Source organism: Apis laboriosa, unplaced genomic scaffold (assembly GCF_014066325.1).
Source record: "Apis laboriosa isolate Shangri-la unplaced genomic scaffold, ASM1406632v1 scaffold17_cov146, whole genome shotgun sequence".
Lineage (NCBI taxonomy): Eukaryota > Metazoa > Arthropoda > Insecta > Hymenoptera > Apidae > Apis > Apis laboriosa.
The window spans coordinates 2,606,256-2,630,901 of NW_025222181.1; the positions used below are offsets into that span (position 1 = coordinate 2,606,256).

Consider the following 24,646-nt stretch of genomic DNA (forward strand, 5'->3'; position numbering starts at 1 on the left):
GACTTTTTTTTAGAAAACATACATAATTTGTTGATTATAAAAAATATTTTTATAATTATATGCATGATATTTAAAGTAAATTATTGTATCAGTTTTTGGTAATATTTTTAACATATATGTAAATGAAAATAAAATATTAAAACAATTTTATCTATATTTGATATATTCTATATATTTGATATTCTATACATATCAAATATAGATAAAATTATTTTAATATTTTATTTTTTGGCAATTATATTAAAATATTCTTAAATATTCTTATTTAACAACAATAATAATTTTATTACTTTGTAGTACCTTTAATTCATATTTTCTTTATAAAATCATTATTTATAATTAATAACAATATTTTAATTATAAATATTTAGATCTCATCAAATCATTTCTCTATTTTTTATATCCTAATAAAATAATTAATTTAATAACTAACTTGGTATTATAAATTATAATTATACTTACATATATACTCAATAATAACTATATATATCAATAATAATATTGCATATGTAAAATTTTGAAAATTTTTTTCGGATTATATTATATTCTAGTTTCTGTTATTAATTTTTATAATATGTGTAATAGAATTATGAAAGTTCTGTATATAAGAACTATGAAATAATATACGATATTAAATATAACCTAAATATTAATCCTTTACATTTGTATATCAAATTATTATAATAAAAGAATTAGGAAATGAGCCAAATAACTAATATAAATATATTTACAATTAGAAAAAATTATTAAAAAGTATTTAACTTGCAAGTAAAAAATCAATAAAATATTATATTTAAATTTTTTTTCAAAGGTGACTTTTTAATTAAAAGAAAAAAAAAATAGCAAGTGCAAAGGATTTATATAAAAATTTTTAAATCAAATTCTATTATTTAGCAAAAAAATTTCTTATAATAAAAATAAATAAATTTTAAAATGTTATCTCAAACAATTTCAGTTGTATTCACCAATGGTTGATTGGCATCCATTATATGGCCTATCAGAGTAGTGCTGTAAAATATTTAAAAAATATTTAATATACCATAATCATATATGTACAGATTAATTTAAAAAAATTATTTTATAATTAAATTATATCAACAATTATTAGATTATAAAAATACAATATCAATGTCAAAAGCTATAATACATAATACCATCAAAGAATCATTAATATCTCAAATTGCATTTTTACTAAAATAAGCATTAATATTTATAATATTTATAATTTGAAATAAAAGATCTTAAACATGCAATAATACAAAACTCAATTTGGCTATACATTAATTTTAAATCAAATAAATAAATAATTTACATTTTTTAATACAATTTATATTTTGTAATACAATTTATTAAAAAAATATTAGATATTATTTATGTTACAAATTCAATTGTAATAATAAAAATGTAAATATTAAAATATAAAACTTTTTTAAAAATTATTATTTAATAAAAATGATATTTTTTATTTTATATAGTAAACTTTCAAACATTTATATTTCGTTTTATTGAATAAATATTTACCAATATAAAGAATTAAATTTGAATATACTTTGGATTAAACAATTTAATATTACCCAATTAAGTGCCAAAAACATTAGTTTCTTCTATTAAAGTGAATCAATATAATGTCAATATCAGACCTGGTAGATCTGTAGTTAACAACTTAACATTCACTATATTAAATTCATATCAATATAAATAATCATATCAATATCATATATATAAATATATAATAAAGAATATGCACGTGATTAATAAAATTAAATTTTTATTAAATTAAATTATTATATTTAAATCTGAGTAAAAAATTGTAATTTCATTTTAAAATATGATATATATTAATTATATAACGCATATAACACATTAATGACATGCATTTAAAAAAAATTAATATATTATTTAATAAGCTACAATAAGCAAGCAAAGTTAATATAGTTTTAAAAATACATAATATAATACATAATATAATAATATACAATAACATATAATTATAATAATAAAACTATAATAATAATAATTATAATTATAAAAATAAAACTTTTAAAATTTATATATAAAAATTTAATATATATATATATATAATTCAAATAATTATTTATGTTATATAATAAATTTTTATAAATTAATTATATATATGGCATATATATAAAATAATTATGCATTCATATATATTAATTAATGTTAAAATGAAATAAAAATTAAAGAATATACAAATTGAAGTTAAATATAAAAATAGTTTTATAAATTAATATATTGAAATTTTATTTCAACTTTATCAATTTATTTTGCTCTTTTTTCTTACAACATTTTTGATTAATAATAGACAGTGAAATTTATATACGTACATTTTTCATTAATAATATTTTATACATATCTTATATCTTATATATTAATAAATGCTTAAATAATGAATATAATAACATGAAATTAATATAACAATTTATATAATTTTTATTATCTTTTTAGTCATAATTTCTTGTTTTACTTATTGTACAAATTATATATTTGTACTAGTCATTATAAAAATTTGTAATATTTACCATATATTTGTTTTTGTATATTTATATAATATAAGCTCCTAATAAACTCTTTATTAATGACATTTTTATGATAGTTTAATACTAATAAAAAAAAAAAATTAAACTTTAAGATTTTTTAAACTATTTTTTTAAATTATTTATTCTTTTATAATAATATTTTGATAAAAATAAAGAGTCTACAATAAATACAATTAATACCCTGAATGTTATATCTTTTTTTTCATAAGACAATGATATTAAATTATTTCTTATTTATAAAAAAAAATTAAAACTGTGGTCCAATAATAATATATAAAAAATTATTTAGATGATTGCAGAATACTTCTGACTATGAGTTTTGTACTAAAAATATTTATTTAGACAATGCATATAAATTAATGCACTGTCTCAAAATAGGGATTCACAGGCTACACAATACCTGATTGTGACCCATAAGGAGGTGGAGAGTCAAGTTCAGTCTCATCACCCCATTGTTGGGTAGTATGTCCCAACAAAGTATGTGTATCTTCATTGCACAGCCGTTCAGGAAAGTTTATCCCATCGCCAAAACTGTAACCCACACTCTACCTTCTACTTCATGTAATCCTATATTATTTTTAGAAGTAGCGTATCTATTAATTTTTGACAAATATAAAAATTATAAGGGGTATTGACTAATTGTAAAATGAAATATTTTAAAATTTTATGTAAATTTTAATTTTCAATATATTTTTCATTCTTCTTTTCTTATATTTACTTTTAATTTATTATTTGTTGTCTTTTTTATTATTTTATTAATATAAAAAAATATAAAATAAAAGTAATATGAAATATAGTTACACTACTTCTAATAATCAAATAAATCAAATATCAATCTGCAAGAACCAGATGCACAATATTTTTTATAATAATAAGAAAATTAAGTAACAATAATTTTTATTAACATACAATATAATGCATCTACAAATAATATGCATTCAAAATAAAAATAATACCTATTTTAAAGTCCATCTCAATTATCTTCAGTTAAATTCAAGATGCAAATTTGATCTCACTGTAGGCATATAAATATTATAAATTTTAATACAATTGTTATCATTTTATTATAAAAAAATAAAACGATATTCATAAATATAATGATAAAAATTATATTTTTTGATATATCATAAAAAATTAATATTGTATTAATTAGAATTCATAATTTTTGCAAAACACGTTTCAACAAATCACAAAACACACATCTCATAAATTAACAGTTAATAAAAAGTATTAAAAACATATAGCTATAATATTAAAATTGTAATTTCATTAATATTATATTATTTTTAATGTTAATAATTCAATCACATTTGTAAATATAACATTGGCTTTTATAATAGAATAAAAGCACAAATAAAATAAATAGTTGCATGCATTCATAAAGCAAATATATATGTATATATACACATACACACACGCACGCGTGTATATATGTATGTAACTTTGTTACTCTGGAACTCTATATCAAATAAATAATAAATGAAAGAAAATGGTTTTCTAAAAAAAAAAATAAATGCATGAATCTATTAAAAGACATGAAGAAAATGTTTTAATTTCTTTGTTTTAAAAAATATTTAGACATCTTTTAAATGTAACAATATGTTATTTATTTTAATATCAACTGCCTTTTAATCAACATTAAGGAGTTCCATAGTAAAATTTATATATAACTATTACATTGGCACTATAAATTTCTATAATGCTGACCTGTTTCGGGTACTTCCCATGGAGTCATAAGTATTCGATGTGCCTTGATGTTGCGCACGTACTGGATAGGTGACACCATTTCCAAGACTAAAACACATTTAACGGATCCATCGCGTTTTAACCGTAATGCTATTATTATTTACAATTGTACTTATTTATGAAAAATATGAATTAATAAAATTGAGATATTTATGTTAAGAGAATAAATAGTAATAAAATTTAATATATATTATTAATAAATATTTATTATATAATTTGTATAATAATTTGTATATTAATAAAAATTAGAATATGTTGATATTTTTTTAATATTAGTTACATGCAATGAAAAATTAATTTTTATATAATTAGTTATATTTTATTAATTTTTATATAATATAATTTTGTATATTTTTATATAATTTTGATTTTTAAGGCAGTTTATATAATTTGTTATATATATATTTCATACTTTTTACCATTTTCTTCACTTTTATCTGAGATATAATAATTTAGTTTTTTGTGAAACTATACTATTATGTTTACTTAATGAAGAACTTAAAATACAATAGATAAAGCTATAGATGGAAATTTTTTATAATAATTCTAAATATTTCTTATAATTACATTTAATTATAGAAAAAATTAAATTTTCTAATATGATATTAATATTCATCAATTTATAATATCATAATGTATATACATATATACATATACACATACATACTTACAAATAAGTACATTATGTGTATTTACAGATTAGTATACATGTGCTCTTTTCATAATTATTACATAATTTCAATAATTTTACTAATAATTAGAATTATATATTGTGCAAGTGGTTCGCAGTTTTATTATTATTATTATGCCATCAAAATAAAAATATATTACATTACAAAAATATGAATTATTAAATACTGTTAAACTTACCTAGTAAAAATAGGAAGGAACCATAGTTTAGGATTATCACCAAATACTTCTTGGAAATTATTATACTTTCCAAGACTAAAACCATCTTTATCCTTTCCTGTACGGAACATAGGTGGTGTAAATGCTTCTACAAATGATTCATATATAAAATATAATATATATTGTTTTATAAAATATGGAATAATTTTTATGTAACATGCTTTTAATTACCTAATGTAGACCTATTATGTAAAACAAGATAGCAATGATAAAAAAAAAGAGAATTTAAACTAACTGCAAACATCAATGCAACAAAGAATAAAAAAAGTAGATGAAATCTACCCATTCCATCTAATTCCCCCTGTAAAATAAATAATTATATTATAAAATATATAAAATAGCAATATATTACTTAATTTTAATATATATTAAATTATATATATTATATAATTATTTATAAAAATTTCAATAATATTTAAAATATAAAAAAATAAATATTTTTATTATATTTATTATATAATTTATATATATAATTTATATATGTAATAAATTGTTAATTTATAATATATATAATATATATATTATAAAAAATATATATATTATATATAAATATATTATAAATATATATAAATATATTATAAAAAAATCTATTATATGTAATAGATAATTTTTAAAATATTTAAAAAGATTATACTTACTTTCCAAAAACGTATAAGATATTGTAAAGATGTAGCAGTAATAAATATACAATAAAGAAGAGCATATGCCAAAAACAACATGAAGAATTTATAATTGTGAAATCCTATACAGTTATTCACCCATGGACAATGATGATCCATTTTTAAAACACATGTACTACATACACTACAATGGTGTGCTCGATCTGGTTTAATTAATTGACATTTCTCACAAAAACGAATTACTAGAAAAAATATATTATATATAACACATATATTTCTCTGACATAAATAATAAGAAACAATATTTATACCTCCTTTTATAGTGCGATTTGTGACTGGAAGACTTTGTGCAAATCTCTCTAAGATTTGTCTTTGTGCTTCTTCCGTTTCAGCTTGTTGAAATTTTTCCATTTCTACATCTGGAATTTTAAACTACACAAAAAATCATTTTATGAATATCTTATATATTATACTTATATTGTACTAATTATATAAATTAAATTTTACCTTGTATGGTACTTCTATCAAATCTGTAAATACAGTCTGCCAATAAGACCATAAAAATAATAGAAACAGGATATGATAAAAAAATAAATAAAAAGCTGTTAACAAAATTAGTAAATTATTAATAAAATTATTATTTTTATTAAAAGAATATTCTATTAATAATTATACAAACCTTTTTGAACATAATTATCTACAGTATCTAAAATAAAAAAAAGCAAATTACTAGACATAATTAAGATAAAAACTTATTAAAATACAAATTTATTGAATATATAAATATATATATATATATAATATATATATAATTTATATATATAAAAACATATAAATATGACTTAAATTTCATTTTTATTATAAGATCTTTATTATTAAAAATTGAATGAATGTAAATACTTACAAAAACATAACTGCACTACATAAGCATAATAGGACCATAAGACAATTGTCAAAATGAAAATAACTGGTATCCATTTTACGGCTTTCACAAACCACCAACAAGATCCGTTTTGTTTTCCCATTCTATTCACTGTATTATAGATATACATATGTGCCTAATTATATCATTCATGTAAACATTATTTTTACCATTATCAAACCGATGCACCATTGCAGACACTTTACATAAAGCGTACACACGCAATCGAAAATATCTTTATTACATGAAATCATATTTCGATAAATTGTAGAAAATTATCTCCTTTTAATTACTTTTCTTTTGCTATTAACATTTAAAATACCAATATTTATTAAGATATACAAAATATAAATTATTTTTTTAATCAGAAATAGTATTTTACTTTTACTATTCATACCATTTCTAGATAAAACAGATACAGGCAGGCATCTTTGTTTTAACAAATTATATGGTTTTTTAAACAAATTTGTTTTATAATTTTATTGTAATAAAATTCTTACAAAATATAATTTTATTAATTCTCATCAGTTTATGGTTTCGAAAAAATTATTAATGTATATGAATAATCTTGATTAATATATTTTTAATAAATATTAATTATATGATAAAATTGATATTATAGTTTTTGTTATTAATATAAAACTTAAGATATTAAATTTTTAAGATTATATAAATTTTTATCTAATTATGTATCATATATAATCAATATATTAAATAATGTATTTATATAAATAAAAATATATTTTATATTTTATAGAAAAATAGATGTGAATTGCTATTAATATTGAATAGGAATTTTAAGATAGATAAAGTTGGTAAATTGAAAATTGGATTAAAATAAAATATTATCGAATAATTTTAAATTCTAAAATCAATTAAGACAATATATTAATATTAAAAAAAAGTACGACTAAAAAAGCTTTAATTAATAAATAATAATTAATATTTATCATATAAAATTTTAATGTAAGAATTCTTAATCTATTTTATTAATCTAATCTTTTCTATTATATTTTTATACAAATAAAGCATTATTGTTTATAAGAAAAAACTTATTTTATTATGACTAGATTACAAAATTATGAAATTTTATATTTATAGCACTTATCATTATACATATAGAAACTCAGTATTCTTTATTACATTTTATTACAATTATTTACAAACACTATGAAATAAAAAATAGTTAATTTAGCATCTTTCACTTATTTCATTATATAATTTTATAAATATTTTCAAATATACCAAAACTAAAAAATGTTAATAATTTATATAATAATATTTGATTATTAATAATCTTACTAAAATATTTTACTATTGCATAGAATGTATGCATTTTTTTTTAATACTGAATATATATAACAATAAATTAACAATAATATTATTTCCTTTAAATGTGCATGCAGTATTAAGTTTCAGATGCTAATCTCAAAATTATTTATTAAAAAATTAAAAAAAATTTCAATTTTATGAAGCAAGTCCTTTATGTTTTCGCTTTATCCTTGCATATGGACCTATATCAGGATCCATAACAAAATCATATAAAACAGAAACCCAAGAGTTGTGTTGTGGTAAATTATCATAAAATTCAGAAGCTATTCGTTTTACCTATAAAAGATAAAATATTTTTAAAAAAATAGAAATAATTCTTGTTATTAATTTTTTTAAATTACTTCTGGTAGTCTTGAACCAGGAACAGCAGGAAAATCATGATGTTCATTATGATATCCAACATTAAATGTAATCCAATTTAATGGACCATAATAACTATATGTTTCAAAACCTTTTCTGTACATATAATGTTCTGATATAAAATGTCCAGCTACAGGATGCAAACCCATTGCCATTGCTGATCCAGAAAGTAAATAAACTAAAACTTTTCCACCTAATAATAAATAATAAAATATATTCACATAACATAATATAACATGATAGTATTATCAATATTTACCTAAAAAATACCATATCAATCCATCAAAAGTAAATTGTATTATAAAATTTATATATTCCATTAATGTAGGTGCCATTGGATAAACAATAAGAGGTCTAAATGCATAAAAAAATGGTTGTAGACATAACCAACAAAATTTTCCAAATGTAGTGCAAAATAATTTTGCTTCTAATAATGTTGGCAAATCTGTATCTAATTTTTCATCACCTTGATACTGTAATTTATTTTTTAAAATAAATACAAATATAAATATAATAAATATATAATAATAGAATAAAATATATTAAATATATCTATATTTATTTAAAATATTATTTTATTTAATTTATTTTTAATTAAATATTTTATTTGTACTTACGCGATGATGTATAAGATGATATTTTTTAAAACTAACAGATACTGGTATACCTATAGGTAAATTAGCAAAATATCCAAATAATCTATTAGCTTTAGGTCTACTATGTCCAAAAGCAAGATTATGTGCTATTTCATGTATTGCTAAAAACAGAATGATAGAAAAATATATATAATAATATAATATATATAATAAAATTAAATAATATATTTAATCAAATATAATATAATAAATATAATCATCATAAGTAAAATGTTAAAAAATAAAATACATAAGTATATTATATATTTATAGAAATAAGAAAACTCATTAATTTATATATTATAACAATATAATCTATTAGATAAGATTTAATGAATCATTACTCTTGAAATAACATTATAATCAAAAAATGCTTGATGAAAACTGATATAAGATAATCTAAGGTTATCTTTTATAATAATGTAATTATAATTGCATCTTTTATAATATTGTATTATATTTAATTATTGTATTGTATCATAATACATATTTAATATTTCATATAAATTAATATAAATGATTAAAAAATATTTTTTACATACCTAACATAAGAGAATGATTAATTACACCTCCAAAACAATATGCTAAAAAAAACAGCATTGGATAACTTAAATCTTTTATAAAGAACATAGAGATGAATTGAATTAAAACCATTCCTGTTACTACCCATTTAAAATATGGATCATATCCAAATAATTTTTTTATTTGTGGATATTTTTCTGAAAAAGAAACAAAATTTTTTAATATTATAAAATTATTAAAATAAATTTTAGATAAATATATATAAATTTGTAATTATATCTGAATTCTTAAACTTTAATATTTATTAATTTTATTCAATATAGTTAATTAATCGAATTTTTATTTTCAAATTAAATTTAAAATATTTATCATATATTTTATATTCATACCTAAAATTATTTTACGTCGTGAAGCATGTGGTTCTTCTGTATAAACCCACTCGAAATCATTTCTTGAAACATGTTGGCCCATCTTCAAATAAAAAAAGTTTAATTACTTTTACCAATTAAATTATTAATAATTTTTACTCAATTTACATATGAGATTTAAATGTATACTTCAAGAAATATACAAAATGTACGGCTTTTCATAGCCGGCGTTATCGACAATCAACTGTATTAATCATTTAAGTACTGATTACAGCGCAATCTATCATAAGTAAGAAAATCAACGTGTAAGTGAAATGATTTATTAACAATAAACCTATTTTATAGTGTTCACAATAATAAGACGTCTTCTAATAAAATTATATTATTATTTCTTAATATTAAACAAAAAATATAAAATACAAATAATTATTTGTTTTAATATAATTCTTATCTTATTTGACTATAAATTTGTTTTTGTCTTATTTTAAATTATTTTACTTATCTTTTTTTAAATCGATCATAATTTCACCATATATTTCTAATCAAAATAGATAATATGTGAAAAATATGTATTCTTTTAGTTAGTTATAAAATAAAATTTATTTTATTAATATTAATTTTGCAATATTGAAAATATTGAAATAAATAGTAAAAAGTTAAAGTTAATATAAAAAAAAAAAGTACTACACATTATAAACATATAGATAGTTCTTATATTCTTAAATCATTAAAATATAGAATTTTTTTTATAAATATATAACAAAACATTTATATATTTTATTTATTAATATTTAAATTAAAGATATTGTTATTGGTTTTATATATATTGATTTTTTATAAACTAATTTAATAACATATGTTATTCTGGGGAATTATAAATTGATTTAATTTCTTAATTTGCAATTATAATATAATTTTAAAACGATTTAATATTTATTATAAGTAAGAATGAAGTTATTCATTTACAACATAATTTTTTGAAATCGATATTAAATTTTGTCATTCCATTTAGTTTACAAGTGTCCATTCTAAGCACTGCAGATCGATGACAAAATCTTTTAGGGTTTTCCATTTTTTTTGTTTTTGTGTGAAGTGAATATGTCAAAGATTGTGGCGATGTATAGTTAGCATTAAATTGAATGTAATTATAATTGCATATTATAAGTGCAAACATCGATGAAACATTATGAATTATTAATAACTAGCTGGTCATAGTTGGAATCACAACATGGCATCTCGCAGGTGAGGCACGTTTTTATATAAAAAAAATATGTAATTAACACAATTCACGGACAATCTGTGAACAAGCCTACTTATTTATTGGTGTTAACCGTGGATTAGTAAAAAGACTTAGAGGTAAAGTATATGCATTTAAATCAATTCAAAAAGTAGAATTCTTCATGTCCAAAAATGGATGTAAAATAATTTCACTTTATATATGTATTGATCATATATATTTCTACTTTATATAGTTACTTTGTATTGCATGTTTTGATAATACAAAAAGAAAATTTTTAAATAATTATATATAACAAATTTAATAATATTTACAATTCATTCATGTTAATATTATTATTAAATAAAGATTGAATTGTTGTATTAATCAATAGAATAAATTCATATTTAATGAAAGTAAGAAAAATTTTTATTTTATTATAACAATTTTTTTTCTTTTGTGTTATGTATATAATGTATTTTATGTTATATACACTTGTAAATTTTATTAATTATAATAAAAATTATATTTGTGACAATTTTTATGTTTAAATGTAAGAATAAGTAATTTGAATAAATTAAATTTTTTCAAAATAAAATATTTTAAAATAAAGTTTTATCGAAATATAGTTTGCTTTTTTATTAAAATTTTTTAAAAAATTATATTCTAGAAATTTATATATTTTTATTACAGATGGTTCCATCCGAATATATCGGGTTTAGAAGCAGAACGTTTATTAATGGAACGGGGTTATGATAGTTCATTTTTGGCACGTCCAAGTTCATCTAATCCTGGTGACTTTACATTATCTGTTAGGTATATACATAACATATTGTATTTGTTTGTATAATTATGCATGATATATAAAAAATTATTATAATCAAAATATTTGATATTTTTATATTTTCAGACGTAATGGTGAAGTGACTCATATTAAAATACAAAATACAGGAGATTTTTATGATCTTTATGGTGGTGAAAAATTTGCAACATTATCAGAACTTGTACAATTTTATATGGAAAATGGAGGACAATTACGTGAAAAGAATGGAGAAATTATTGAACTAAAATATCCATTAAATTGTGCTGATCCAACTACTGAAAGGTATTTGTTCGATTAAAACAAAATATATGTATAATATTTTGCATAATAAACATTACAACAAAATTTGTTATGTATTGGAATACTTTTTTGTTATTATTATTTCAAATGCACGCATATAGCATGGTATGTGTTAATAGTAAAATATGGGTAAAGGTGGTTCCATGGCCATTTATCAGCTAAAGAAGCAGAACGTTTAATGTTGGAGCGAGGTAAAAATGGATCTTTTCTGGTTCGTGAATCCCAGAGTAAACCTGGTGACTTTGTATTATCTGTTCGCACAGATGATCGTGTTACACATGTTATAATACGATCTCAGGTTAATTATATTTTGTCTTTTATACATATGTTTATTATTTTTAATATTATCATATTTATTAAAAAATAAAATCTTTTATATTTTATTATTGGAAATAATGAATATTACAGGATAATAAATATGATGTTGGAGGGGGTGATAAATTTGATAGTTTAAGTGATCTAATAGAACATTATAAACGTAATCCAATGGTTGAAACAAGTGGAAGTGTTGTTCATTTACGGTAAAGAATATAAAAAAATTTATTAATTTATAAGATACATTTCATATTTATTACATTTATATTTGATACATAAAATATATTTATTATATTTCATATATTTCATAATATATTTATTATTTTCTAGACAACCTTTTAATGCTACTCGAATAAATGCCAGTGGTATTGAAAGTAGAGTAAGACAATTACATAAAGAAAATGGTTGTTCAAATGGATGGTTGTGGAATGGAGCTACAGGTAGCAATGAATGTGGTACAGGACGTGGTAAAGGAAAAGCTGGATTTTGGGAAGAATTTGAATCATTGCAGCAATTGGAATGTCGCCATCTATTTTCCAGAAAAGAAGGTTTACGTCCCGAAAATCGAGCAAAAAATCGATATAAAAATATTTTACCATGTAAGATCTTTCTTTTATTTTTTTATTTTAATTTTCTTTATTCATAAATTTTAATAATTGTTTTATAGTTGATCATACAAGAGTGCGTTTAAAAGATGTTGATCCAAATATTCCTGGATCTGATTATATTAATGCTAACTATATTAAGGTAAATTTAATATTTTAATAGAATATATTAATTTGTACATAAATATATTAAATATTAAAACTTATATATATATATATTTATAGAATGAAGAAGGTGATGGACAAAGTACTGGAATTAATACTTCTAGTGATGGAGGTTCATTTAATAAATGTTATATTGCAACTCAAGGTTGCCTTCCAAATACAATTCAAGACTTTTGGCATATGGTATATCAAGAAAATACACGAGTAATAGTTATGACTACTAAAGAAATGGAAAGAGGAAAAGTATGCTATTAATAAATCTTATATCTAAATTAAAATTTTATTTTAAAATTATATTTTTTAGAATAAATGTGCTCGATATTGGCCAGAAGAAGGTGAAGTTACAGAATATGGAGGTGAATGGAAAGTGCGAGCTTTATCTCGTACTTCAACAGCAGATTATACATTGCGAGAATTTTTATTACATGGAAATAGATTAGGTTTTGCAGATTCCAGACGGATTTATCATTATCATTTTCAAGTATCTTATTATTATTTATAATTTTTTTATGTTTTAAAAAATAAACCAATTACATTATATGAATATCTTAGGCATGGCCTGATCATGGTGTTCCATCTGATCCCGGATGTGTATTAAATTTTCTTCACGATGTTAATGCGAGACAAGAATCAATTGCTGCTTCTCTTGCTTCAAGTGGTCAAGCTGTAACAAGTATAGGGCCAATTCTTGTACACTGTAGTGCTGGAATTGGTAGAACTGGAACATTTATTGTTATCGACATGATTCTTGATCAAATTAAGCGTCATGGTAATTATATTTTAATAACTGATTTTTTATTTAAAATGATTGTTTTAATAATAATATATTTAAGATTTTATTATATTTGTAGGATTGGATTGTGAAATTGATATTCAGAGAACAATTCAAAGAGTACGTTCACAAAGATCAGGGATGGTTCAAACAGAAGCACAATATAAATTTGTTTATTTGGCTGTATTACATTATATTGAAACTGTATCTCAACGAATGCAAGCAGAACAAGTAATTATATTCATTATAATTAACATTTTTATGAAAATCTTAAAGTTTTAATAATTTCTATATATAAATTTTATTATATTTTAATATACATTTTATTTACTATTATTTTTACAGAAATCTCTTCATTTAGGTCGAGAATATACTAATATTCGTTATAAAAGTGAAACAAATACTACAACTATGGGTGAAATTTCGATCCCTACATGTACTACAACTCTTTCAACGTCAGCACATTTTACATTATCTAACTCTATCAATAATTTGAGGCCAAAGTAATTAATGTTAATGCATCAAATAATGTCAAAAGCAAAGAAGAGGCTTTGTTACTCTTACCATATGTGGTTTTGAGCTTTCGATATTATTAATATTATTCGTATTTTGTAAAAATTTAATTTTTTAATTAATTGGTTATTTGAAATATTTTTCAAAATATGTGTTATCATAACGAATTCAATATATAGTGTATGTATTTATTATATACATACGCATATGAATATAAATAATGTGTAGAAATTATAATATTATTACTTTACATTTAAATTGTTGATAAAACGTAATGAGAAGCATGTCAAAATATTATAGAAAAATATTTGTTCTATTTTACAATTTAATAGCAGTTCTAAATAATGAGAACAAGAATATTAGAATGCAAAGTCTCATAGTTATGTTAAGTGTATTTAAAACTTATAATTGCTTTCATATTATTTCGCTATATATATTTCATTACCTACGAATTAGATAACAGATTTATCTTAGTATCAGTATCTTTCATATTTAATTTCTTTTTTAAAAATATTAAAAATTTTAATATTTTTCTGAATATGCAAAAGTTTTGAATAATTTTATAGGTTTCAGAAATAGTATTATATATATATTATCAGAATATATTAATATTTGTTTTCATTGTGATTATATATTTGTACAAATTATTTAATAATATTTAGGACTGATTTTTATAGAATTTTTGTTTTATCTTTGCAAAGATCGTGAATAAGAAACATTTATTATTTGTAAATTTTATCATGTTACAAGGCAGAATATGTGAAGATGTGATACATTTGGTTTCATGCACAGTAAGAAATATATATGAATTTTTATTATTGACATTTATTATTTTTAATATTTATATTTAATTATGTTATTAAGATTATCACATTTAATTGTAAAAAACTTTTATGTAACTTTTATGTACTTTTATGACAAAAGAGAACAATGATAAAATATAAAAATCAAAGTTAAAAATATACTTCAATTCATTTTTCTATATTTTTAAATTTTTTTTTAATTATTTGCACATAAATTTGATAATTTTTTATTATATTCATATATATATTTTAATATATATATATATATGATAAATTTTATTATCTTCATTAAAAATTAAAAATTAATTAAATTAATATAAAAATAAAAACTAAAAAATTTGTTATTTTTAATTTATATTTTGCAACTTAAATTTATTTTATACAAACATATACATATATTATGTATGCTACAATACATGCTATAATATGTTATAATACATATAATTATTAATATTTATTATATATTATTAATTATTATAATTATTAATTATTATTATAATTATTAATATTTATATCTTTTATATATAAACTTTATTTGTTTTTAATATTCTTGTATATCAAAGTATTAAATTAAACAAATATATATTTGAGTGAATACTTAAATATAGTTAATAGTTATATATAGTTAATATATATATATATATATATATATATATATATATATAGTATAGTAAATATAGTTAATTATTACTTAAATCAGAAATCTAGTATTCTTAAACATATTTTATTATATTATTCCAAAACCAAAATAATTTAATTCAATATTTGAAAATTTATTAAAATATATTTGAATTTTTTTTATATTTTATAAAATTTTTTAAGATTTAAAGAGATTTATTAAAAAAATAAAATTTTATTTATATGATCATTTTAATATCATAATATTTGTATTTATACAATAATAATACAATAATTTTTATACTTTATATATAAATAATAAACATTTTATAATTTTATATATAAAATTTATATATGATATTAAAAATGAAATTTATTATCAATTTTCATTTTATTTAATCTTGGTTTTGGGGAATGTTGCATATTATTTCTAAATATTATTATATCTGTTATCAAAATCATGATATTAATTATAGCATTAAAAATTATAGTGAAATTATATGAAATTTAAAATGCTATATAAATATTTATATGAAGTTTAAGAAATTTTATTTAGTTTTCATGCACACTTTAAATTATATAATATATAAAAAATATCAGAAATTTATATCTAAATTTTAAATTTTTATAAATAATTTTAGTAGATATTAATAATAGATTATAATATTATATAATATTAAATGAATAAATATATATAATGTTCATTATTAATTAATTATGTTATTATATTATATTAATACTAACATAAATATTTAATTATGAAAGAAAATAAAAAGAAAAGAAATAAAAAATAATGTATTTTAAAAATTTTTTTTTCTGCAATTTAAAAATTATATTAAAAATTATATTAACTATATTATTATTAAATTTTTCATTTTAATAATAAATATTTAATTAAGAAAATAATATTAAAAATAAAAAATCGATATAAAAAATTAATAGAATAAATATTATTTACATTCTTCCAAAAATATTGTAAATCAGTTTTATAATTTTTTAATGATTTTAAACTTTGAAACAATACTTTAAATTAATAGATACAGAAATAATATATTTCATAAAATCTTATAATCTATTTTATGAGATTTTTAATAACAAAATTAAAATTATATAGATAATTTTTGTAATATATTTTATAAAATTTTGTTAAATTAAAATTGTGAGATACCAATTTTGATTAAAATTATGATTACAAATAAATGATGTATTCAGAATATTAAAATTCAAAATAGGTTATGTATAGTATAATAATATGTATGTATAACTAAATAATATATTTATAAGTTTATTTATTGAAATTATTGAAAACAACAAAATTTCAATAAAAAATGCATATTTATAAAATATTATAAAATTTACATATTTGAGATAAAATACAAAAACGTCAAACTTCTAGCAATAAAATGTACTATTTGTTCAAAAGGTATTTGCCTGTATTTCCATTAATTTTGCGTATTCGGAATATAAATTATAGCGCAATAAATTTTTCTTTACCAACGGATAGTGTAATGAACATTTTTGATAGAAATACGAAACTATTACAAAGAGAACGTGCTGCACAAATAGCTGATGTAAAACTATACGATTATATCAAAGATGAAGTAGGTTATAGACTTGCAGATAGAATATTTGATATAAAAAGGAATTTCAAAAAAGCGCTTGATTTAGGATGTGGTCGTGGTCATGTGTCAAAATATATTTTAGCTGAACGTGTGGAAGAATTAATTTTAATTGATATGTCAACTAGCTTTATACGTCAAGCAGAAACCACTGAAGGAATTAAAGTATCACGGATAGTTATGGATGAAGAAAATTTTTCAATTGAATCAAATAGTTTAGATTTAGTAATAAGTTCATTAAGTTTGCACTGGGTGAATGATTTACCAGGTTGTTTTAAAAGTATTAATAAAAGTTTAAAAAATGATGGAGTTTTTATAGGGGCTATGTTTGGAGGAGAAACATTATATGAATTAAGGTAATTTAATAAATAAGTATATTAAATATACAAGTATAACTTATTCTTTTTTTCAGAAGTTCTTTACAATTAGCAGAATTAGAAAGAGATGGTGGAATTTCACCACATATTTCTCCATTTGCAGATGTTAAAGATATTGGAAATTTATTAACAAGAGCTAATTTTACTATGTTAACAATCGATGTAGATGAAATTGTTATTGGATATCCAAGTATATTTGAATTAATGTGGGATTTAAAAGGTAATATTTAATATTTTTATATAATAACTTTGATTTATTGAAATGTTATTTAATTAATTTAATTAATTTTTTTAATGTTATTTTTTAATTTCATAGGTATGGCAGAAAATAATGCAATTAGAAACCGAAAATTACATTTAAATAAAGATACTGTTCTTGCTGCTGCAACAATATATAAAGAATTATATGGAAAAATTAAAGAAGATGGTAGTTCATATGTACCTGCTACATTTCAAGTAATTTATTTATTAGGTTGGAAACCAGATCCTTCACAACCCAAGCCTCTGAAAAGAGGTACTGGACAGATTTCTCTTAAAGATTTGTACAGACTGGATGAAATTATAAAAGAAACAAAAAAAATTAATATAGATGAAGATAAATAATTATTGTAATATATTTGTATTATATATTAAATATAAAAATTAATGTATTTATTATATAAATCTTCTTACAATTTATTAAAACAAATTAAAAAGTAATTTACATTAATTAACAAAATTATTAACAAATAATTTTCATTTATATTATATAATTTTTCTTTTTTTTATAATTTATGTTCATCAATTTTATCTTTATGAGTTATAGCACCTTTTTCTATAAGATCAGGAATTTCAACTGCTAACCATGGTCCAAGCTAAAATATATGAATTTTCTAAAAATATAATAAAAATAATGATTTAAAAATTTATTTATATATATAAAAAAAACTTACACCAAGTGCCATAGCATGTGCAATACCAAATTTTGGTATATTACGTGCCCATAAAGGTTTAAAATGATCTGTTAAACAAATCTTTCCACCTCTATACATTTTTGCTGTTTTACCATCTAGTTCTGGTAAAGCAATTTCAGGTGATGTTATAGGATATGTAACAGGTATCTAAATATATAAAAAAATCATTTTGTCAGAAAATCAAAACATTTAATTAATTTTATAAATTTAATAAATTTAGAAAAAAAACAATTACTTACATCAAATTCAATTTCAAATTCATATTTTAATAAATTATGTATGTACCAACATTTTCCAAACCATCTTGTACCTTCCTTATTTGATTCCAGACGAAACCAATCATTGTCAGATTCTTTATTATTTTTTACATACTAAAAAAATAAATAAAAATTAATTAAAATTATTGCTAAATACACTAAAAATTTTTATTCTTTTCAATTATTTAAATAATGGCAATTTTTTTTTTGGTTTCAGATAAACATATGGTAGAGAATAATATTTAAAATTTAAAATTTACTTGAATTAAAGCTTGGTACTCTTCTTTCAATCTCTGCACCCATAATTCTTTATCTCTAGGGCCTGCTTTTGTTTGTAACAATGGAATATTACTTAATGTTTTCTTCGTTGATTCATCTACCATCATAAACTATTACAATTATTATACAATTAGGCAGATATATATATGATTTTTATTTTACTTCACACATAAATCTCCTCATAAACGTGTTACAAGTTAAGTTTTGCATCTATAATCTATGTTATTGTAGAAAGTATAATCAGAATAATCGATATATCGAAATGATCCTTATATAAGTATATGCTTATTTAGAGATATTATGGAAATATTTAATTAAAAATAAATATATATTTAAAACTAATATTGCATTTCTTTTTTAAATTATAAAAACATTTCAATTTTATTATATTTAGTTTCATTTTATAAAAAAAAAATTTAATGATTTATTTTAAGATATAATGATCAATAAAGGTCAGTCGCATTTAGAAAGATAGTGATATTAAAGTTTTTTGTGTTGTATGCACTTCAATTTGATTTGCCTTCTGGTCTCTTAAAATCTTGTGAAAACTTGTGACATGATAATCAGAGATCAAAAAGTACTGTCATTTGGAAGAAAATAATATTGATACATCATGGCTGATTCATCTTATGAAAAAGGACTCACAGAACTTTCAAAAATGAAGGTAATCTAAATGTATCATTGATATGATTCCATATCCGGGAAGCTAACCTTCAAGTTATAACAAACAAATTATAAAAAAATTTTCTTTATATTAATTTTTGTTTAAATTATTTAAAATAATTATTTTTAAATAAATTAAAAAATAATTATATATAATAAAAAAATATTATTATATATAAATAAATTATTTAAAATAATTATTTTTAAATAATTAATATTTTTATTAATATTTTAAGAATATATATTGTGTTTATTAAACAGAAAAAGTATATATAAATATTAAAATTATTGAAAAGAATTATGTGTAACAGTAATTAAAAATAAAACATTATTAAACAGGTTGCAGATTTGAAGATTGAGTTAAAACATAGAGGACTACCTACTACTGGTAATAAAAATGAATTGGTTGAAAGGCTTCAATTAGCAATTCATGGTGGTATATGCTTTTGAATGATTTTTAAATTATATTTTATTTTGTAACAATTATATATTGATGAAACAATATTTTCATTATTAGATTCTGCTTTATCTTTGGATGAAACTACGGAAGAAATTTTAGATGAGGATGCAGTTCTTGGTGTAAATAAAAATATAAATTTGATATATTATCTAATTTTTATTATAAAATTAATATTAAAAAATATATTTGTTTAAATAGGATGAAGAAATAGAAGAGTTATCAAATAAACCTGACTCACAAGAAGGAAATGAAAAAAGGAAATTGTCTACTGAAAGTAATATAAGTGCAAAAAAAATAGTTTTAAATCGAAAACCAGTAATTGAAGAAATTAAGAATGAACAAACAGAAAAAATTGAAATTGATACAAAATCTATTGAGACTGCTCCACCAGAAAGAAAGATAATTAAATTATCAGAACTTGGTATCAAAGAGGTAATATTTTATTTTTGATATACTTTATAAGATTGTAACAGATTAAAAATTATAAATAATATAATATTTATAATAATTATAAAGTATCAATATATAGTTTATTTTTTATTGCATATACAGAGATTAGAAATGAGAGCTAAGAAATTTGGATTACCATTATCAGAAGCTGCTAAAAAAGAAGCTAGATCTGCAAGATTCAGTATTAATAATCAAAATAGTAAATCAGCTGCATCTGTAAAAACACCTGTGGTATGTAATTTTTATTTAAATATCAACATAATATTTTTTAGTTTTCAATATATAATTTATTTTGCATTTATAGCATACAACTTATGAAGTTTTAAAAAAACGAGCAGAAAGATTTGGTACATCTGTTTCTAGTCTAATGGAAAAGGTATAAATAAATGAAAAATTTATTATACCAAATTTAAATTTTAAATATATTATGATATGTATATGAAATTGTATATGAAAATTTATATTTATAAAAAAGATATATATAAAAATTATATATTAATTTTTATAATTATTTTCATATTTTATTCCAGGCTGAATTGGAGGCTAGAATAGAAAAAAGAAAAGTCAGATTTGGTGAAGTGAAGCCTGCAAATAAGAAAGTATTTTATAATAAAATTAAAATTGTTAAATGATATTCAGTGTTATACATGAAACAGCAATTTAGATTGCAAACTTTACTTTAAGCTTTCTTATTTGTAACATGATTATTATATACAAAAATAAAAATTCATTGTATTTGTTATAAAATGCATGACGAAAAGTTTTTTTTGATATTATAATAGTTTATTTTTATTTTTTATAACAATTATACGTGAAAATTACTTTAATTTTTTTTTTACTTAAGATATTTATAAAGTAAATATATACTTTTAAGAGCATTGTATATAATAGAAAGTTTATATACAATTTGCAATATTGTTTTCATTTTATATAAAAATGAAAGATTTAATATTATATATATAAAATTAGTGCATATATTATTTTGACTTTTATATTAAAATAAATGATTGACTTGAAGTGTGCATATTTATAATATCGAAATTTTGTATTATTATAAAACAATATAATTAAAAGCAAGTAAATAAATTGTTCTTCTATAACTATCGCATTAAAATATTTTTTGTTCAAAAAGAAAACATTCAATGATATTCAATATATTGAATTTTATTACAAAATGTATTTAGGCTACAACATGTAATATAATTGCGTTTGGTCTAGACCCTTACGAAAAACAAAAGCTAAACTGCACCACATTTATTGTTGTCTTAGTAAGACATTTCGTCCGTTTACGTTTCAAGGAAACACTTATAAATGCGAAAAAGTTTGGTACATAAATGAAAATAAAGTACCTTTTTGAGTTGTATAAATCACTTATATGTTTATCTCATTTCAAGTCACTATATCAAGTCACTATATTATCACAAATATATATGAATACATATAAATTTTTAAAAGAAAAATCGATTTCATGTTCTTTTAATCTTTGCTCAGTAAAATTGAAAATCAGATAAAAAAGGAAACAAAATCCGGACAAAAATTCAAGTTTTTATATATATATATATATATATATATATAAGCATACAATTATTGTATTACCATAAATTAGATTTGCATTTTATGGCAATAATTGTAAATTCTTATATTTTATATAATAATATTTTGTGATAAAGAATGTTTTGTATATATTATAGTTTTAATAATCATTTGAATATTTATAAAAGGAAAAAAAAAGATTAAAAATTTGTTTTCCTTGAAGCGCATCCTAAGAACGAATGGTCCGAAGATACACATTATATTTAAAGAAGACAATAGATTGTACATTAAACAATATACAACTGAAATATATCATATAGATGTAAAATTAATAAAATTATCGATCGTAAATTCTCTATTATATTATACGGCATGATGTAATGTGTATTATAATCATTCAAATCGGTCATTAAACATTCGATGAAGTAAAGGAAACTATCCCAAGCAGCTAATCCTAAGATAATGTATTTCCTTCTTTTTATTCATATAACTTCTATTTATGTAGGTATGCACGTATTTGTGATAACTAAACAGATACATGACTTTTGTGACGCAAAGACACTATCAGCTTTGCAGATCAAAGAGCAGGAGGCTGTTGTATAATTGTTGTAAAATTAAAAGTTAAAAAACATATTTTAATGTTTTTATTGTTAACTCAATTAACTTTAATTATTGTTCTTATTATTTTTTGTATATAAACGTATCTGTTCAGTGAATCACTCAATTTGATTAATTTTATTTATATTCACTTCTTCACTTTTGAATATTTATCCAAAAAATGAATTCAAATAAATTTTTCAAAACTGCATAAATAATATTTTAATGAATAAAGGTTTGGATTTAATTTATAATAATTTTTAATGATACAAAATATTCATATATTTTAATTAGTTCTTTATAATATATTATTATTTATATATATATATATATAACATATATATTATATATTATATATATAAATAATATGTATTAATAATATATATATATATATATATATATATATATATATAATTTTTTTAAACACTTGAAAAGTGTTATAAAGATATTTTCCAAAAAAAAAAGAATGGATATAGAAAAAATAAACAAGAAAAAAGTAGTCTTTTTAGTCTCTGTCAACATTGTTGCACATGTCTAAAAAAAAAATCATATACATTTACACACATATAGTTACATATAAACTATGTATTTGCAATTGCACGCCACGATAAAATAAAAAATTTTTTTTCTTCATTTTCTGATTATCTACACACGTTTATTTCATTTAAATTTTTCTCTCACTTTCTTAGAATTGAATTTAGCAGCCTCCTGTTCTCTAATATAACTATATCCAAATGTTTTATTTTTTTTAATATAATTATCAAGTAAAATTTGTAAAATACAATATATATACTACCTATTATAAATTCTTAATTTTTCTTTATAAATAATTATAGTAGTAGTCTTCACACCATTTGTTAATTTATTATAATCGGATGCCATTTCTTTCGTTTTAATTTAAATATTACATTTGTGCCCTTTGCACTAATTCATTTTATAGTGTTCTGCATGACTGTGTATATATAATACATGTAATATAATCTAAAGGACTTATTGTATTTACATATATACATGTAACAACGGCGCATAGTCCGAATTTGTTAATTTTTTCTGATTACTACTAAGATCGACTTTTTTAACAGCAAACGTTTATTTGGGAGAGGACATCTACACATCTACAATGGATTCGAAAGTAACTGTGCATTAATTTCACGTGTAAATAGTAATGAATGATTAGTTAAAATTCTGGTCAGATCTTTGTGTAATCCTTTCTCTAGCAATATGCAACATAAGTTGCTACTAGTGACTGGTCGTTTGCTTTATATAAATCAAACTCGAACTAATTACAAAAAGCTTACAACTTTTAAGAAATAGGCTTCATTGTTAGTCATTATATTTTTTTTTTTATTTTCACTT

General features: G+C 19.6%; 6 protein-coding genes across 22 annotated transcripts; 3 read left to right on the forward strand and 3 right to left on the reverse strand.

Annotated features, from left to right (window-relative positions):
- Positions 1-823: 823 nt before the first annotated feature.
- LOC122711645 (palmitoyltransferase ZDHHC2-like) lies at positions 824-7,106 on the reverse strand. 8 transcript variants are annotated; one of them, XM_043930636.1, is made up of 10 exons: positions 6,738-7,106; positions 6,513-6,539; positions 6,341-6,435; positions 6,145-6,265; positions 5,852-6,075; positions 5,385-5,514; positions 5,175-5,301; positions 4,266-4,352; positions 2,959-3,089; positions 868-1,008 (listed from the first exon to the last, which is right to left on the reverse strand). In XM_043930636.1, the coding sequence occupies exons 1-10, from the start codon at positions 6,883-6,885 to the stop codon at positions 998-1,000; spliced, it is 1,101 nt and encodes a 366-aa protein (XP_043786571.1). In that variant the 5' UTR covers positions 6,886-7,106; the 3' UTR covers positions 868-997. The 8 variants fall into 8 exon arrangements, 7 of the variants coding, with proteins under 7 accessions (XP_043786572.1, XP_043786577.1, XP_043786571.1 ...); XM_043930637.1 differs by lacking the exon at positions 2,959-3,089 and having other exon boundaries at positions 824-1,008; XR_006346135.1 differs by lacking the exon at positions 4,266-4,352 and having other exon boundaries at positions 877-1,008; positions 2,959-3,151.
- Positions 7,107-8,055: 949 nt separating this feature from the next.
- LOC122711752 (sphingolipid delta(4)-desaturase DES1) lies at positions 8,056-10,209 on the reverse strand. 2 transcript variants are annotated; one of them, XM_043930773.1, is made up of 7 exons: positions 10,162-10,209; positions 9,994-10,075; positions 9,625-9,801; positions 9,065-9,204; positions 8,707-8,920; positions 8,429-8,640; positions 8,056-8,363 (listed from the first exon to the last, which is right to left on the reverse strand). In XM_043930773.1, exons 1-7 carry the CDS (start codon positions 10,192-10,194, stop codon positions 8,223-8,225), a joined length of 999 nt encoding a protein of 332 aa, XP_043786708.1. In that variant the 5' UTR covers positions 10,195-10,209; the 3' UTR covers positions 8,056-8,222. The 2 variants fall into 2 exon arrangements, with proteins under 2 accessions (XP_043786708.1, XP_043786709.1); XM_043930774.1 differs by having other exon boundaries at positions 8,057-8,363; positions 10,141-10,171.
- Positions 10,210-10,884: 675 nt separating this feature from the next.
- LOC122711751 (tyrosine-protein phosphatase corkscrew-like) lies at positions 10,885-15,241 on the forward strand. 3 transcript variants are annotated; one of them, XM_043930770.1, is made up of 12 exons: positions 10,885-11,214; positions 11,882-12,004; positions 12,099-12,293; positions 12,447-12,609; positions 12,720-12,832; positions 12,957-13,225; positions 13,294-13,373; positions 13,457-13,639; positions 13,701-13,877; positions 13,949-14,165; positions 14,248-14,399; positions 14,514-15,241. In XM_043930770.1, exons 1-12 carry the CDS (start codon positions 11,201-11,203, stop codon positions 14,673-14,675), a joined length of 1,848 nt encoding a protein of 615 aa, XP_043786705.1. In that variant the 5' UTR covers positions 10,885-11,200; the 3' UTR covers positions 14,676-15,241. The 3 variants fall into 3 exon arrangements, with proteins under 3 accessions (XP_043786705.1, XP_043786706.1, XP_043786707.1); XM_043930771.1 differs by having other exon boundaries at positions 11,210-11,328; XM_043930772.1 differs by lacking the exon at positions 10,885-11,214 and adding an exon at positions 11,446-11,604.
- Positions 15,242-17,391: 2,150 nt separating this feature from the next.
- Positions 17,392-18,774, forward strand: LOC122711764 (arginine-hydroxylase NDUFAF5, mitochondrial). 4 transcript variants are annotated; one of them, XM_043930789.1, is made up of 4 exons: positions 17,408-17,525; positions 17,607-18,077; positions 18,134-18,318; positions 18,415-18,774. In XM_043930789.1, exons 1-4 carry the CDS (start codon positions 17,506-17,508, stop codon positions 18,699-18,701), a joined length of 963 nt encoding a protein of 320 aa, XP_043786724.1. In that variant the 5' UTR covers positions 17,408-17,505; the 3' UTR covers positions 18,702-18,774. The 4 variants fall into 4 exon arrangements, with proteins under 4 accessions (XP_043786722.1, XP_043786726.1, XP_043786723.1 ...); XM_043930787.1 differs by having other exon boundaries at positions 17,392-18,077; XM_043930791.1 differs by having other exon boundaries at positions 17,392-18,077; positions 18,571-18,774.
- Positions 18,769-19,815, reverse strand: LOC122711766 (ubiquitin-fold modifier-conjugating enzyme 1). Of its 2 annotated transcripts, none has more exons than XM_043930795.1 (4): positions 19,569-19,815; positions 19,291-19,422; positions 19,031-19,198; positions 18,769-18,952 (listed from the first exon to the last, which is right to left on the reverse strand). In XM_043930795.1, the coding sequence occupies exons 1-4, from the start codon at positions 19,692-19,694 to the stop codon at positions 18,863-18,865; spliced, it is 516 nt and encodes a 171-aa protein (XP_043786730.1). In that variant the 5' UTR covers positions 19,695-19,815; the 3' UTR covers positions 18,769-18,862. The 2 variants fall into 2 exon arrangements, with proteins under 2 accessions (XP_043786730.1, XP_043786731.1); XM_043930796.1 differs by having other exon boundaries at positions 18,832-18,970.
- A 194-nt stretch (positions 19,816-20,009) lies between these two features.
- LOC122711765 (SAP domain-containing ribonucleoprotein) lies at positions 20,010-21,976 on the forward strand. Of its 3 annotated transcripts, none has more exons than XM_043930793.1 (7): positions 20,010-20,251; positions 20,590-20,683; positions 20,768-20,829; positions 20,909-21,142; positions 21,263-21,391; positions 21,465-21,536; positions 21,691-21,976. In XM_043930793.1, the coding sequence occupies exons 1-7, from the start codon at positions 20,201-20,203 to the stop codon at positions 21,790-21,792; spliced, it is 744 nt and encodes a 247-aa protein (XP_043786728.1). In that variant the 5' UTR covers positions 20,010-20,200; the 3' UTR covers positions 21,793-21,976. The 3 variants fall into 3 exon arrangements, with proteins under 3 accessions (XP_043786728.1, XP_043786729.1, XP_043786727.1); XM_043930792.1 differs by having other exon boundaries at positions 20,019-20,251; positions 20,590-20,686; XM_043930794.1 differs by lacking the exon at positions 21,465-21,536 and having other exon boundaries at positions 20,013-20,251; positions 20,590-20,686.
- The last annotated feature ends 2,670 nt before the right edge of the window (positions 21,977-24,646 follow it).

Excerpts from the sequence above, each read along its gene's own strand:
- LOC122711645 (XM_043930636.1), bottom strand. The coding sequence starts at position 6,885 with ATGTATATCTATAATACAGTGAATAGAATGGGAAAACAAAACGGATCT. Across the intron at positions 6,540-6,737 it reads TGTAGTGCAGTTATGTTTTT|ATACTGTAGATAATTATGTT; the intron begins GTAAGTATTTAC and ends TTTTTATTTTAG. Across the intron at positions 6,076-6,144 it reads AAATCGCACTATAAAAGGAG|TAATTCGTTTTTGTGAGAAA; the intron begins GTATAAATATTG and ends TATTTTTTCTAG.
- LOC122711752 (XM_043930773.1), bottom strand. The coding sequence starts at position 10,194 with ATGAAAAGCCGTACATTTTGTATATTTCTTGAA. Across the intron at positions 8,641-8,706 it reads ATTGATATGGTATTTTTTAG|GTGGAAAAGTTTTAGTTTAT; the intron begins GTAAATATTGAT and ends ATTTATTATTAG. Across the intron at positions 8,364-8,428 it reads CTGGTTCAAGACTACCAGAA|GTAAAACGAATAGCTTCTGA; the intron begins GTAATTTAAAAA and ends TATCTTTTATAG.
- LOC122711751 (XM_043930770.1), top strand. Across the intron at positions 12,610-12,719 it reads ATGTTATAATACGATCTCAG|GATAATAAATATGATGTTGG; the intron begins GTTAATTATATT and ends TGAATATTACAG. Across the intron at positions 13,640-13,700 it reads AAGAAATGGAAAGAGGAAAA|AATAAATGTGCTCGATATTG; the intron begins GTATGCTATTAA and ends TATATTTTTTAG.
- LOC122711764 (XM_043930787.1), top strand. The coding sequence starts at position 17,506 with ATGTACTATTTGTTCAAAAGGTATTTGCCTGTATTTCCATTAATTTTG. Across the intron at positions 18,078-18,133 it reads GAAACATTATATGAATTAAG|AAGTTCTTTACAATTAGCAG; the intron begins GTAATTTAATAA and ends TCTTTTTTTCAG. Across the intron at positions 18,319-18,414 it reads ATTAATGTGGGATTTAAAAG|GTATGGCAGAAAATAATGCA; the intron begins GTAATATTTAAT and ends TTAATTTCATAG.
- LOC122711766 (XM_043930795.1), bottom strand. The coding sequence starts at position 19,694 with ATGATGGTAGATGAATCAACGAAGAAAACATTAAGTAATATTCCATTG. Across the intron at positions 19,199-19,290 it reads AATTTGAAATTGAATTTGAT|ATACCTGTTACATATCCTAT; the intron begins GTAAGTAATTGT and ends TTATATATTTAG. Across the intron at positions 18,953-19,030 it reads CACATGCTATGGCACTTGGT|CTTGGACCATGGTTAGCAGT; the intron begins GTAAGTTTTTTT and ends CATATATTTTAG.
- LOC122711765 (XM_043930792.1), top strand. The coding sequence starts at position 20,201 with ATGGCTGATTCATCTTATGAAAAAGGACTCACAGAACTTTCAAAAATG. Across the intron at positions 20,830-20,908 it reads ATGAGGATGCAGTTCTTGGT|GATGAAGAAATAGAAGAGTT; the intron begins GTAAATAAAAAT and ends TTGTTTAAATAG. Across the intron at positions 21,392-21,464 it reads CATCTGTAAAAACACCTGTG|CATACAACTTATGAAGTTTT; the intron begins GTATGTAATTTT and ends TTGCATTTATAG.